The 15,561-nt window shown below is 34.3% G+C and overlaps 1 protein-coding gene across 1 annotated transcript; it reads right to left on the bottom strand.

The window, feature by feature from the left end:
- Nucleotides 1-9,571: 9,571 nt before the first annotated feature.
- On the bottom strand, nucleotides 9,572-14,947 carry LOC148939566 (acyl-CoA Delta(11) desaturase-like). The gene is made up of 2 exons (XM_089107207.1): nucleotides 14,762-14,947; nucleotides 9,572-9,991 (listed from the first exon to the last, which is right to left on the bottom strand). The coding sequence occupies exons 1-2, from the start codon at nucleotides 14,806-14,808 to the stop codon at nucleotides 9,739-9,741; spliced, it is 300 nt and encodes a 99-aa protein (XP_088963333.1). The 5' UTR covers nucleotides 14,809-14,947; the 3' UTR covers nucleotides 9,572-9,738.
- Between the last annotated feature and the right edge of the window lie 614 nt (nucleotides 14,948-15,561).

Genomic DNA, 15,561 nt, shown 5'->3' with positions numbered 1-15,561 from the left:
TTATTAACACATTTTTATCCCAAAAAAAGCCAGATTTTGGATCCCAAAAAAGCGTTAGACAACATTCCCCAGAAGGTTATTAACACATTACATGCTTTTATATAGTTTTTTGTTTATATTTCATCCATTTTGGTCGGCTTAGACTATTGGATTCCTTTTTTTTAATGAATTTCATGAAGAGACACAAATGAGATTGATGTAAATAAAAAAAAAAATAAAAGATAGCACTGCCAAAAACTAATCTTCAAACCACAATATTAAAAGAAATATTTTAGAAGAAACTTTGGTGAATAGAACCTTAGACATAGAAAAACCTTAGACATAGTTCTTGCTCTTTGGGTACTCTCTGGCTGCCAGTCCAGTGCCGTTCTGAGAATTCTATCTTATGCAATATGGACGATATATAGCATCCTCTATGTAGCAGCTAAAGCAGCATCCTGTTTGTCCACATACTAATGACATCTGATATTCGGTAGATAGAAAAACTTAACAAACATTTATCTTAAAAAATATTAGTTTTTTGATAATTTAACGGACTTACTTCAAATTAATTTGAGAATTAAGGTTTTCATCGTTCTTTATTTTAAGCATTCGAGTTTTCTGATGCCTCAAAGTGAAATATTTAGGCTTTTGTCATTTTTTAATCTAGGTATTTGATTTTTTGCCATCCCTTAACTTGAGCATTTAAGTTTTTTCTGCCTCAAATTTAAGTGTTTTGTTGTTTTTTTATTTAGGCTTTTAGGGTTTCACCAGCCTTTAATCTAAGAATCTGGATTTTTCGCTGCCTGAAATTTAAACATTTAGGCTTTTACAATTTTTATTTAAGTATTTAGGTTTTTGCCATCCCTTAATTTAAGCATTTATATTTTTTGCTGCCTCAAAGGTAAGCGTTAGGGTTTTGTTGTTTTTTAATTTAGGCAATTAATCTAGGCATTTAGGTTTTCACCATCCTTTAATTTAAGCATTTAGGGTTTTCACTGCTGCAAATTTGAGCTCTTAGATTTTTGTAATTTTTTATTGAAGCATGTAGGTTTTTCGCTGCTTCTAGCTTAAGGGTTGGGTTTTTTATCATTTCTTTATTTTAGGCATTTAGGTTTTTGGCCATCCCTTAGTTTAAGCATTCAGGTTTTTCACTGCCTCAAATTTAAGCTTTTAGGTTCTTGTAACTTTTTAGTTTGGGCATTTAGGCTTCTGCGATCCTTTAATTTAAGCATTAATTTTTGCACTGCTTAAAATTTAAGCGTGTGTGTTTTTTCATTTTTAATGTAGGCATTTAGGATTTCGCCATCCTTAAATTTAAGCATTTAGGTTTTCTTGCTGCTGCAAATTTAAGCTTTTCGTCATTTCTTAATTCAAGCATTAAAATTTTCTCCATCCTCCTTCTCCATCCTTTAGGTTTCTATAAATTACTAATTTCTTGTCCAATCGGTTCACTGCATTTATTCTGTATTGTATGGTTGGCTGTGAGGGATTGTTTTGGAGGTGCCACAGGCAAACTTTTTACCCAAAAGTATAAAAGTTGAAAATCATTTTATTATTGTGATTAAAAAAAGGTGCAACATGGTGCAACGGTAAAAAAGGTGCAACATACCTTTGTGCCAAAGTTTGGTTGTTTGGTGAGATGTAGGGTGTGGGTCTCCACACCCTGGTGCAATCTCCACCCTCCATCCCACAAAAAGAATCCAAATATTTACGAACTTTCACGCATTTTCCTATAATTTTAGTAGAACTTACCTACTTGTCAGATTTTCAATGACTTCCCCACCCCGGTCCCAGCAAACTGTGTAGTCCTGTAAAACTAGTTATTGCGTGTATCTCTTACATCCATTTTTTCTTCTGTTTCTCGTACTGTTGCAATTTTCCTTCTATGCAGTCATCATAGGTTTCCCTATTCTAGTCATCAAAGACACTGGCGTTGTCAACGTGGTATAACTACCGGTTTTTGGCACCATTTAGAGGTCCTAATACAATTCGGCATATTTGGAATTTTTGGTGCACGATGAAACTTCCCTGCATATTTTGTTTCTATTTCTTCCTTTGTGACTCAGATACATGCTCAAGTTTATCGAAAAAATGTTTCTGTGTAGGCGAATTTTTAACCTTCTGTTCAGATGGTAGAGATTAATCTCTTGTGGTACAATTTTAGTCCGGAAACTGGTACAGTTTATTTCAAAGCGTTGGCAACACTGTATGACACATATTTACCATCAAACTGAATACCGGATGATAATTGAATATTTCCTAGGAAAAAGAACACCATGTATAATTGTATTGAGTGGATTCGAGGAACCAAAGCTAAATAAAAGCTCCCCAAAAGAGGAATAGTTTTATCACTGGAAAACGTTATATAGCGATTTTATAAGTAAGCGCTGCTTCAATTTAGCCTTTCTTTAGCAATCGACAGAAGCTTTTACTAGTATAGATTATCGAGTATCCGCATATTATGTATAAGCAAATGCTATTGAACATATCCAGCTGATGATTAATTTGAAAGGAATATAGGAACCAAGGAGAAGCAAAGGCTATTTATAATAAAGAAATTTCTATAATAAAGAAATTTTTATAATAAAAGAAATTTTTCTTATATAAAAGAATATTATATAAAAAAATTTATGATAGAATATAATAGGTAGAATATAATAAAGAAATTTGCTCTTTGCGATCCTACACATTGTTTCAAGTGAATGCTGCTTTAGTTCACCCCGGCTTTACTAGATTAATATCAGTGCCAGTGAATTTCAATTATTTAATATCAATCCATTCATTACAAATAACATTAATGTCGTAATTTAAATATTATCTGAAACTGTATAATGTATCGATCAAAATACTTCTAACGTCAAATTGAAAAAGAATAGGAAGTTTTTTTAAATAGGATGTAAAATTATGCATAAAACTATTTTTAGGTAGTTATGAACGCAATTAAATGCCTAGTAATTGTTTATTAAAAAGGATTGGCTATAATGACAAATAAGGGTCATGGAGGTAGTTATCCTGTAAGAGTATTGTGTCCTTCAATACGTTCCGTAATCGTTTATATGAAATTCTTGACTTCATTCTGTCTGGACGGGTCACGGTAAAGGACACACTATAAAAAAAAAATGTTTGCAAAACATTTTTCTCATTAACTAACACTATAATCAACTTCCCAAAGTAAGAAGCTATGGGGGAAGGCAAAACAACTGCAAGTGTTCCCTCTCTGTCCACTCTACTACTACTACTAAAAACCGACCGCAACACCAAGCCGCCTGAGGCCAACACAGCTACGCACGCTCAGCCTACATCCCGATCTATTCAAAGCCTCCCTCTTTACATCCTCCCAGGAATTTCCCATCTCACTTAAATTTTTCTTTATGACATCCTCCCACCCCAACCACGGAGGACCTGCTTTTCTTTTAGCCCTTGACGGTTGGCTAAAAAGGACAATCTTTGGTAACCTGTCATCCTCCACTCTATTGAGACTTATAGGGATTTAAGCGATAGACTGCATACAAATTGACATCTGATTTATCACATAATTAAATAAAAAATAAGAAGTTTTTTTTTAACTGAAAGTAAGGAGCGACATTAAAACTTAAAATGAACAGAAATTATTCCGTATATGAAAGGGGCTGTCCCCTCCTCAACGCCTCGCTCTTGACGCTAAAGATTTTTACAGTTTTGAAACATAAAGTTGTGAGACAGAGTCGAAATTTAGCGTAAAGAGCGAGGCGTTGAGGAGGGGACAGCCCCTTTCAAATACGGAATAATTTCTGTTTGTTTTAAGTTTTAATGTCGCTCCTTACCTTCAGCTAAAAAAATCGTTTTTTTATTTAATATTTGAATGTTTCTGAATTAATGCAGCCTTGATTTTGGCTCATCGTGCATGAATAATTAAAACGAAATTCGTATATTAATTTTCCTTTTTTTGGCTAAATGGCTTTCTCGAAATTTTGTTCTGACGTAACTTACGAATCAACTTATGCAACGAATTTCAATATTCGTATTATTTTGTTACGTATATTAGGAATTTCGCTCCCTAGTCAATGCCTCGGTTTTTGCGCTAAAATTCAAACTTTAAATGAATGCTAAGACCTTGAATCCCTAGGGGTGGTTGATTATCATAGAGAACTCTTTTGAAAGTACTAAAAAAATTTAGCGTAAAGAGCAAGGTATTGACGAGGTGGCAAACCCCCTCATATACGTCATAATGTCTGTTCGATTTAAGTTTTAATGTTGCTACTTACTTTCAGTTGAAAAAACCTGTTTTTGTTTATTTAATTTCAGATCGTTTTTAAAATAATGCTGGGAAATCCGGTGCACCTTCATAGAAATGTCCCTTCCCCCAAGAAAATATCCTCCATGGAAAGATCCTCGCCCGTAACCCCTACTCCGACCCCCCCCCCCACCACCAGAAAAAATTCCTCCTGAAAACGCCTGTATACTTCCCAATTACTAATACTATATGCAAACAATGGGCAAAGTTTATAACTTGCAGCCCCTCCCCCGGGAACTGTGGGGGATTAAGCCAACCTCAAAGACATATTAATTAGATTTTCGACTATGCTGTACAAAATGGCTATCTCAAAATTTTGATGGGGCGACTTCGGGAAAAACTGAGCGTGGGAGGGGGCCAAGTTGCCCCCCCCAATTTTTTAGTCACTTAAAAAGGGCAATAAAAATTTTAATTTTCGTTCGAATGAGCCCTATGACGATATTCTAGGACTAATGGATCGATACGATCACCCCTGAAAAAAAAACAAACAAAAAAAAAAAATAAACACTCATCGTGATTTTTTTTCTGGCAAAAAAATACAAAATTCCATATTTTTGCAGATAGGAGCTTGAAACTTCTATAGGAGGGTTCTCTGATACGCTGAATCTGATGGTATGATTTTCATTAAAGTTCTATGACTGTAAGGGGTTGTTTCCCCCTTTTTTCGAAAATAAGGCAATTTTTTTCAGGCGCTTAACTCTTGATGGGTAAGACTAAACTTGATGGAACATATTTGAATCAGCATAAAAATATGATTCTTTTGATGTATCTCTTGGTGTCAAAATTATGTTTTTTAGAGTTTCGGTTACTATCGAGCCGGGTCGCTCCTTATTTACAGTTCGTTACCACGAACTGTTTGATATATATTATTTCATCAAATTAATTGGTATTTTTATTTGTTCAGCTTTTTTCATTTATCTATTAATAAGTAAGGAGACCACAATAATCAGACCTGATGTAAAGATTAGAAAAAAAGTTCTATGTATATCTGTCTAATTTATTTTTTTATAAGTTATTTTATCCCAGTATTTTGTTTGTCTTTTCTTGATCTTTCTTCGCACAACTTCGTTTTTTGTCTTCTATTAATTACTTGTTTTTAATGACATCCATCTTCTTTGGCGTTATATGGGTCCTAAGCATTTTACCGTGTATGAAGTTTATTCAGAAATTTCAAAGATCTGATTCAACCTTGTCTTAATTCGGGGTGCTACCATTTCGACTAACCGTCACAAGCACTAAACGTCATAACATCTAAAAGGAAAATACGTAATAACCACTAACCGTCATAACATCTAAAAGGAAAATACGTCATAACCACTAACCGTCATAACATCTAAAACGAAAATACGTCATAACCACTAACCGTCATAACATCTAAAAAATTTATAATTTTATATAATATTAATAAGCATATAATATTTTATAAACAAATTTCGGCTATATATTTGCACATCAGGGGGGGTGGGGGTAAAGCATAGCATATATTGAATACGTAGCCTAACCTAAACTAGGTACCATTTCCCCCTTAAACCCCAAAAAACTTAAGTTTTAAAGTTTTAGATGTTAGGACGGTTCGTGGTTCTGACGCATTTTTTTGTCGATGTTATGACGGATTTTGTAGACGATATGACATTAGTGTTCCTGACGGTTGGATGTTATGACGCCTTCCCCTTAATTCTTGTAAACACAATTAGGAGGCTATACACTCCTTTTCTTCCAAACTAACACCCAATCCCTGTCCCCGGGTACTAACATGAATAACGAAAATCGCCATTTTTTTTTTTTAATTGGCATCCCTAAAGCCCGGTTCAGTGTAACAAGGGTCATAAGGATTTTACCGTGTATTAAGTTTATTCACACAAAGCAGAGCCTTCAGCCTATTCACACAAAGCAGAAAGCAGGTTCAGCCTTATTTTTAATTTGCGTAAATTTAGGCAAACAATGCGCTCCGCTCTTTCCGAACTGATGGCCATTATAAACCTGTCACAGGGTACTAAGATGAATCAGGAAAATCATGAAAATCAGGATGAATCATGATAAATCAGGATGAAGCAGGTCTTTTGTTTTATTTTAGTGAGCGTTTCTAAAACCCGTCTTCTATGGTTGTAATAAGGATCATAAGGATTTCACTACATATGCACTTTATTAAGAAAAACAGAGGGTAGGTTAAGATTTATATTAATTCGTGTACATAACGCGTTCTGAACCAATCGCAGTTTGAACTGTCACCAGGTACTAAGATGAATAAAAAAAATCAGACAGATTACGATTTTGCTTAATCGGGAATGTTCGAAATATTCACGCTATTGCCCCTTCCCAAAAGCATGGTTATTACCGTTAATCGCCCGGTAAAACAAACCTTCTATGCCAGTTAAGTCAGGGCCTCAGGAGGAGGAAAGAAAACAGCGATTTACCCTTAGAAAATCAACCTTCACCGAGAAATTCCACAGGCTTGTTCTAAGTTTCTAGATATCTAAGTCAAGACCATGTGGGGGGGGGGGGGAGGGGGATAAAAAAATGCATTGAAAATCTGTTTCTATGCATTTCATTTCATTTTTACAAGTCGGACAAACATTTCGGGGGGGGGGGGATGCAAACACTATTATATCATCTATTATATATGACATAGAGGCATTGGTACTTTGAAAATGGTAGAAACTGGACTTCTAAACTTAAATATTAGCAATAGAGCTGCTAGGAAAAAAAAAATTAAATTCGCCCCTTTTCACTCTTCAATAAACGATGTAACGTTTCAGGCAACGTTCCTATTATTTCGGTTCATGTATGCAATAAAATCAAGTTAGTTTCAGTGGAGGCATTGCCTCTAAAAGATATTTTTAAATATCTGGAAATATTGAAACTGAGTTCCTTACAAAATATAAATTAAATTCTATTTAGAATCGATAATCTGGATATGAAGGCATCAGTCCTTAGACAAAATTGGAATTCTGGCTTCTAAATCCGTGTGTTAGAAACGGTAATGCATGAGCAAATGATTGAAATAATTTTTTCGCTTTTTAACGGCTGCTGGAATGTTTTGGATGATGATCAAACAGTTCGTTTTAACCAACTGTTTGATAAAATGATAACAAACGTTTGATTTTTGATGTTGCTCGTTATTTTCAATAATTTCAATAATTCTTTTTAGTTAAAACTTGGGACCATGAGCTTACTAAAAAATGTAGTTTCAGCGGAGGCAACAGTTCATAAAAATTCTAAAATCAGTTCTAAAAATATTCTTTTTTAATAAAAATTGAAATAAAAGAGAATTCTAAAAAATGACATTTTCTCTTTTTAAAATCAATCATTTTGGTAAACAAGCGTCGGTGCTTTGGCAATAGTTGAAATTAAACTTGATTGACCTTACAATACAGACAGCTAAATATTAATTTACGGAATATTTTGTTTTAGGCGGAGGGAGGGGACTTTTTATTTAAACGGGGGGAGGGGTCGTGCAATAACAAATAAGAAGTGTTACACAAAACTGCCCAAGCAATAGTATTTTTTACGAAACTGGCTTATTAACATATTCATATGTAAAATTTTAGGTAAAATTTATTGAGACAGCCAAATTTTTCTTCTCCTTCAAAATGTCAGTTGACATTCAAATTTGGTGTTAAAATAAAGGAAAAAGTCACCAACGATTTATGAGTTGAAAATTAAGTTTCCAAATTTTCAAATTTTTTCCCCGAAATTTACCACTTATTTTTAAACAAGGAAAAAAAATGGTGATATAAAATCAGAATATATGACTCGGATATTTTGCATAGCCTCTGGGTCAAATTGTTGAAGCACTAGGAAATAAAAAAAAATTATACACAACTGCAGCACCATCTATAGTTATGCAGCACCAACTATAGCACTGTAGTACCAACTATAGCACTGCAGTACCAACTATAGCACTGTAGTACCAACTATAGCACTGCAGTACCAACTATAGCTGTGCAGCATCAACTACAGTGCCAATGCATTCAGTTCGTAATTTTTTTTTAGATAATATTCGATTGAAATTTACAGCTTATTTTTAAACAAGGAAAAAAATGGTGATATAAAATCAGAATATATGACTCGGATATTTTGCATAGCCCCTAGGTCAAATTGTCAAAGCACTAGGAAATAAAAAAAATTATACACAACTGCAGCACCATCTATAATTATCCAGCACCAAATATAGCACTGTAGTACCAACTATAGCACTGCAGTACCAACTATAGCTGTGCAGCATCAACTACAGTGTCAATGCATTCAGTTCGTAATTTTTTTTAGATAATATTCGATTGAAATTTACCACTTATTTTTAAACAACGAAAAAAAATGGTGATATAAAATCAGATTATATGACTCGGATATTTTGCATAGCCCCTGGGTCAAATTGTCAAAGCACTAGGAAATAAAAAAAAATATACACAACTGCAGCACCATCTTTAGTTATGCAGCACCAATTATAGCACTGTAGTACCAACTATAGCACTGCAGTATCAACTATAGCTGTGCAGCATCAACTACGGTGCCAATGCATTCAGTTCGTAACTTTTTTTAGATAATATTCGATTGAAATTTACCACTTATTTTTAAACAAGAAAAAAAATGGTGATATAAAATCAGATTATATGACTCGGATATTTTGCATAGCCCCTAGGTCAAATTTTGAAAGCAGCAGGAAATAAAAAACATTATACACAACTGCAGCACCATCTATAGTTATGCAGCATCAACTATAGCACTGCAGTACCAACTATAGCTGTGCAGCATCAACTACAGTGCCAATGCATTCAGTTCGTATTTTTTTTTAGATAACATTCGATTGAGTTGAACAACTTTCAAGCGTGAACTATATGATTGTCCAATCAGAATATGGATGTAGGATTTTTTAGGTATAATTTTTTGATTTTCGAAAAGATGAAGCTCAGAACTACAGTTTTCTACCAACAATAATGGTGCAGCACCAACTACAGTGTCATTGCGTTCCATTTGTAATTTTCTTAAGATAATTCAGAGTAAAGATGTAGGATTTCTTAGGCATAATTTTTTTGAATTACGAAAACATGAAAGCTTGAAACCCCAGCTTTCTTATCTGTATGATGTATTCAGCAAATATAGGAAGACACATTATTAGCAAAAAATACTTGGGAACAAATAAATATTTATACAAGCTTTTCAAGCCGATGTCTTGGTCCGGTCGAAAACTGAGCTTCTACACCTTCTTCAGTTTTCTTACTTCACTTTACTTATCACAAAAATATTTGATAGATATAAAATCATATAAATATACAAGAATGCAATTTACCTAGAATCTATTCATACAAAACAAAGATGTCGCACCAATATAATTTATTCGCAACATATATTTATTATTATAATTTAAGGAAAAACTTGACATGAATAGCATATAAATAAATTAACATTTTGAACATATCCGAAACTTATGCAGCCCCATTTTTGTGCCAAAGTAAACATATCATGGGAACACTGTTATAATCACTTTATTTTACTAGTACATCAGAGCCATCTCCAGTTCTTTTAGATCTTTTTAAGACGTTTTCATCCGATATTGTCTTTTTATCATATACCTGTCCAAAGAAGGAGAAGAAATCAATAAACAGTGTTGTTAGATTGGTTCTTTTCCCTCCCAGTTCGGCTGTTCTGTAGTCTTGGGGAAATGTATGATGGTAGTTATGCCAACCTTCTCCCATTGCGAGAATAGCAACAAGCTTGTTTTCTGCTGGGGCAATATATCTAAGAAAAAATATCATTGAAAACAAAACTCAAACTTGAAAAAGGAAAAAAAAAATCACAGGAAACTTGAAAGGAGTCTGAAAACAAAATAAGAGCTTTAAAGCTTTAAACCCTCATAGAAAAAAAAACAACATCGTAGCATAATACCACTAGTGGTGTTAATTAAAAAAATAGGGGAAGGAGCAAAATTTTCTATTTCTAGGTGGGACAAGGGAAAATTTGTAACTTTTTCAATTTCTAATAGTTTTTTTCCATGAATATAACCCAAAAATGTATTTTTCAAAATCCAGGGTGGGGGCAAAAAAAAATTCCATGAGACATATATCATCCTGTCCAACTCCCGATTGATGCCACTGAATATCACCTTACGCTGACACAGTGGCATAGGACTGTAATTTGTACTTGTCTATCTTTATCTTCAGGGCTTCAGCTTTTTAAGCACCTTGCGAGTAGAAATAGATCATACCTGAATTTATTAAAAATGAGAGAAAGCCACAAAAAATAAGAAAGAATCTAATAGAAGAATACCTGGCCACGATTAGATACCACTTTTATATATTTAATAAGCTGGATGTTAGACTGGATGGCACAACTAGGGAAGGTAATGTGCGAGGCTTGGCAAAATATACGGTAAGGATGGCAAAACTAAACATTATCTTCCCCTCATCCTCTAGCATTAATTATAATAGTTTTTGTGGGTTTGGATGCAATGGGCTTCTGTTGCCCAAGACTCACCTTAGCTTGATGAATTCATCTATAATCATTATAATAATAAGTGTTATGTGACAGTTAGGTTCGACCCGGAGCTCCCAGATTTTCCAGGTGCGGCTTCATCAGCCCGCTGGAGGTTGTACAGAGTTGCCACCTTAGTGGTGACTCTTTCTAGTGATGTTTTTTCCTGCTTAGTGATTTTATTTTGGCTAGTGAGTTTTTGATTTTTTTGAAAAAAATACTGGGATTTTTCACTTTTATTACAGATTTTTCAGAATTTCAAAAATATTACAAAAAAATCTATTTAAAAGCCACATGAACACTCGGCTCAGAATAAAATTACAGTTTATATTCTCTTTCTATGGAGACAGTCTGCAAGGAAGAACTCATGTATTGCCGTAAAAAGTATAATTTACTTTTGTTGTCGTTCGGGTGAGACCCACTAAACACCCTTAAACACCCACTATCTTCTCGACAAAATTACTTATCTAGGTTAAAGAGAAGAGACATAGCATTATAGTGTCAAGCCACGTTGACTTAACTATTAGGTTCAAATGATCTTAAACTGTACCATAGATCATGACACCTTAGGGACGATAGGTGGAACCCCCCCCCCCCCCTCCCTGCAATATTTTGACGATTTGGTAAAACCATGACAGGAAAGTCCCGTACCTATGGTGGGCTCATTATTTGAAATTCACAGTGTTATCATTTGAACACTCACAGTGTTATCATTTGAATACCACAGTGTGAAATTCACAGTGTGAAATTCAAGATGAATCAAAGAAGATACATTTTTATATTTTTGGGGTATTTTGGATTTTGTTTATAGTTATTCCATAGGTGTCCCTACATAGGGGTATGCCAAATTATGTCATGGCGCGCTCATTTTGCCTGGGTAATGAAATTTAAGCGCCGAAACCCATTTAGGCAGTGAGTTTTCATCTGATGAGCCCCGATATGTGGTGATCACCTGGGGAATATAATTTTTTTGTAGATTTAAGATGCTATAGCTTGGTCTTGGAACATTGACCTATACTTATTGGTGTTGGTTTTGCTCTATTTTGGACTTCATTTTCGGATTATCGGATTGGATATACTGTTTTGTCCTAGGGAACTGGATGGATGAGTAAGGTCTAGACCTTGTTCAAGTGCTCATTTATTTCAGTTACTAAAGTAGGAAGAAAGTTTTTTTTCTTTTTTTTAGCCATGTAATTACCGTAATACATTATACTGACATGTCAGCCACCGAAATGTCAAACTTAAAAAATATTGTTTTCACTCTGTAAATGCAGCAATATTACCGACTCAATTTCTAGATTGGTGAAAAAGATGAATTTGATAAATAAAATGATGCGATAAGTGAAAGTAGATGATAATGCTGACAAAGTATTTGCAACTTCCTACTAAGTAATCAGTCAAATACTTATAACATAAATAGTTATTTTGAGAAGTGCGTAGCTATTCTGCGTGCACGTATACGATCACTAGTTGGACAAATCATGGAACGGAGAACTTCAAAGCCTTCAATTTTTTTTCCAAAATTACAGCAAGATTCTTCTGGAGGGGGGAGGGTCAGTCTGGCCCAAAACTTGTTCCGTATTCAGAAAAAAATTACTTTTATATGAAAAAATTCTAAATTTCGTTCCTTTAACTGTTTTTTGGTCTTGGAGAAGGATGGGCCCGGAGACCCTTATGTGGTTGGCCAGGCTCAGATAAGCTTAGAACTTTACTTGATATTTACAATATGGTTGTTACTATTAACTCTCGATTAACTAGGATTAATCTTTTTAAATCTTTTTGTTTTGTTAAATTAATCTTTTTGATGATTTTTTTTTCGTTTTTTTTAGCAGGGGGCAGAGGCACAACTTAAAAATGGTAAAATGTCTGATTAGTATAGTTTGCGATTTTATAGCTCATGAGCTTTTTGAAAACAAACGTGCTATTTTTATTTCCACATGTGTATGGCTCTATGTGGCTATGACATAAACTTGCTTTAAATGAAAAAATCATTTAAAATAAAAACAACACACACTGCCGTTTATACAGGATGTTTAGTTATAGAAATTCAGCGTTCCTTTTTTGAGATGTTTCTCTCAAAGGATCATCGCAGGGGGGGGGAATTGAAAAAACGCCAAAAATTCTGATCATTACATCAGCTCTCGAGTCGTTTCTGCGTAAGCCGGTGTGTTAAAAATAATTTGAAAATTAAATGTATTTTTAAGAGACTTTTGGAAATTTTAGGACTTTGAGACTAAGAGTGAGTTTTAAGATTGTTAACATTTAAGTTGTATTATTTAAAATTTAAATATTCAATTTCTACAAACATTTAATTTGGAAACGTACTGCAGGACTATGCCAGCATACTCGTATATTACCATCCATGTTTTCATAAAAGTCAACTCTATCTAGCACATAATAGTTTGATATAAATATTCTTATTAGCTAAAAATATGGATTGAAATTCATATTTCTGATATTCACTTAACTTGTACTAGCTTACTAAAAAATTATGACTTGTCTTATTATACATTACTTATAATAAAACCTTAAAAATAAAATAGCTACATTACTCGTAAAGTAAATGCTTACTAATCCTATAATATCGAATTAAAGTACGATAAATATTAAAACTTAAGCTTTCTATTAAAAAAAACAAAGCAAAACAAAATATTCTTCTCTAAGGTTTAGTTCTCTTACTTATTTTTGTCTACTATGTATCCCTGTCGACGGCCTAATTTGGTTCAGCATCCACATTTATGACCTTATCATATCCCTATACAATCGTTCACCACTATAAACTAAAGAGGTACATAAAATGGGGTAGCTAACATTAGGCTGAACCTCAAACATTCTTAGGAAACACTAATTCTCATCGAACCAACCCTATTTTGGACAACCGGTTGTGAACCCTATTGTGACCCTATTGTGACCATATGTGTGATCCAGATGGTCACACAAGAGCTCAGGATGCTAAAGCCAGCTAAGACCTCAAGTTTATCAAGCGCACATTTCTAACAATAATGTCATGCCTGGCTTTACAAGGTCTTTGTCAATGCCCACCTAGAGTTTTGTATAATTATCTCATTCCACACTATGATATGGGCATAAAAGACCTCGAGAGTGCCCAGCAGAGGGCTACTGTATTTGTCCTCAGCATTCACAAAAAAAAGCATAAGAAACATCTCAAATTTCCAAAGTTGCCAGTTCTTACAGACAAGAGTAACAGGCATGATATGAACATGAAGCAAAAAATGTTCAACTTCACTTCCTTCTCTTTCTAGCCACAAAAAGAGACCACAGCCTAAATAGTAAACCCTTCTGTAATGTCGGAGGAGGAATCGACGATACTTTGTCATTGTCCACACCGTCTCCTTCTGAAATAGACTTTCTGAGCTGGCCGTCGTGATGAAAACCATCAACTCATTCAAAGCAGGTAGACGTAGAAAAGTTGAAAGGAGGCTGAACTGGGACCACATTCAAAACCTAACAAAGCCAAACCACTAGCAAGATTTCTACTAGGGGTCTCAATGCCTTTCTCTTGCTAGAAAAATGCGATGAAAGCTAATTCATGATAATATGTGCCAAAGAGTTGACATGTCTGTCGCTGAAAATAGACATCAGTCTAGCAATAGTGGGTCCACATCAAGGTCGTATCCAGTGGGGGAGGGTTAGGGGGTTTGGACACTTCGAAATATTTGTCCGACTCTTAAAAACGTAGCAAAAATGAACACACAAAAATATTTGACGTTTTTTTTTTTTAAATTGTAAACCTCCCCCCTCTGAAAAAAATCCTGAATACGACCTTGGTCCACGCTATGATTCCCAATAAGTCACTCCAGGTGACAGAAGGTATTATAGCTGGTAATAAGAAAATAATACAGTAACTAGTAAACTAAAACAAAACCACACTTGTATCATAACTAATTACTTATATTAGCTAATAAAAAATAACAATACACTAAGCTGAACCTGGACTTTGTTAATATAGCTCACTGGAATAAACGCCAACTATCATAAAGCTTTTTAATAGAAAAGCTAAGTTAAATAAAAACTTACTTATCGTAAGGTTTATTTCCCCACATATGTGCAAAGGAGTTGACCATCCACGTGACATTGAGAGTAAATACCAGTCTAGCAATAGCGGGTCCAAAATATGCAACCCAGTAAGATTCACCCCAAAAGATGGGGGGTATCACAGTTGGTAAAACGAAGCAGAATAAAATAGCCAACGGTTTGTAATGCCTAGAAGAAAATAAAAAAAAAAGCTCTAAATTGTATCTACTACTGGTTGTATTTTTGTGCGCACTGTGGTCCTTTCTGTGGGGAAGGTGGAATGATTTACCCTAGGGTATTGTACAAGTGACCAGCTCTTAAAACGTTAGGAAAATGAAACGTTCAGCCTGGATGTACAAAATTATGTCCTGGGAAGGTATTTTGAAGTACCTAACTCTACTCTTTCTCCCTCTAGAGGGCACTGACCTTTAAAAACCTTTGTGTTATAAAAGTAAACCTTGCAAAATAGATCTTCTGATTAAATGGAGTGCAAGAAGAGTCTTCTGAGCTTCACAACTTCGCTCAATCCCAATTTATGAGGTTTCAAAAATCTGCAAACACATTTGCTAAATTTAAAAAAAACAACCTTGATATGGCTTAAACTTCTACTCAAATAACAGGAATTGTATTTTCAAAACCAGAGAAAAAGAAACTAAAAACTGAAAACAAAGCTATAATATCATTTTGTCAAAATTCCCACCTGTCAAGTAGGCAAGTTTCTAAGACATAGAGATCAGAAGAGGGTTAACATAGCAGCTTGGCAATACGTTCTTGGAATATATTTTTGGCCCTGAATTCATTAC

Source organism: Artemia sp. Qi Xiang Cuo, chromosome 21, assembly GCF_049724085.1.
Source record: "Artemia sp. Qi Xiang Cuo chromosome 21, ASM4972408v1, whole genome shotgun sequence".
Classification (NCBI taxonomy): domain Eukaryota; kingdom Metazoa; phylum Arthropoda; class Branchiopoda; order Anostraca; family Artemiidae; genus Artemia; species Artemia sp. Qi Xiang Cuo.
Note: the sequence above shows the minus strand (reverse complement) of the source record. Positions and strands in the feature narration are given on the sequence as shown.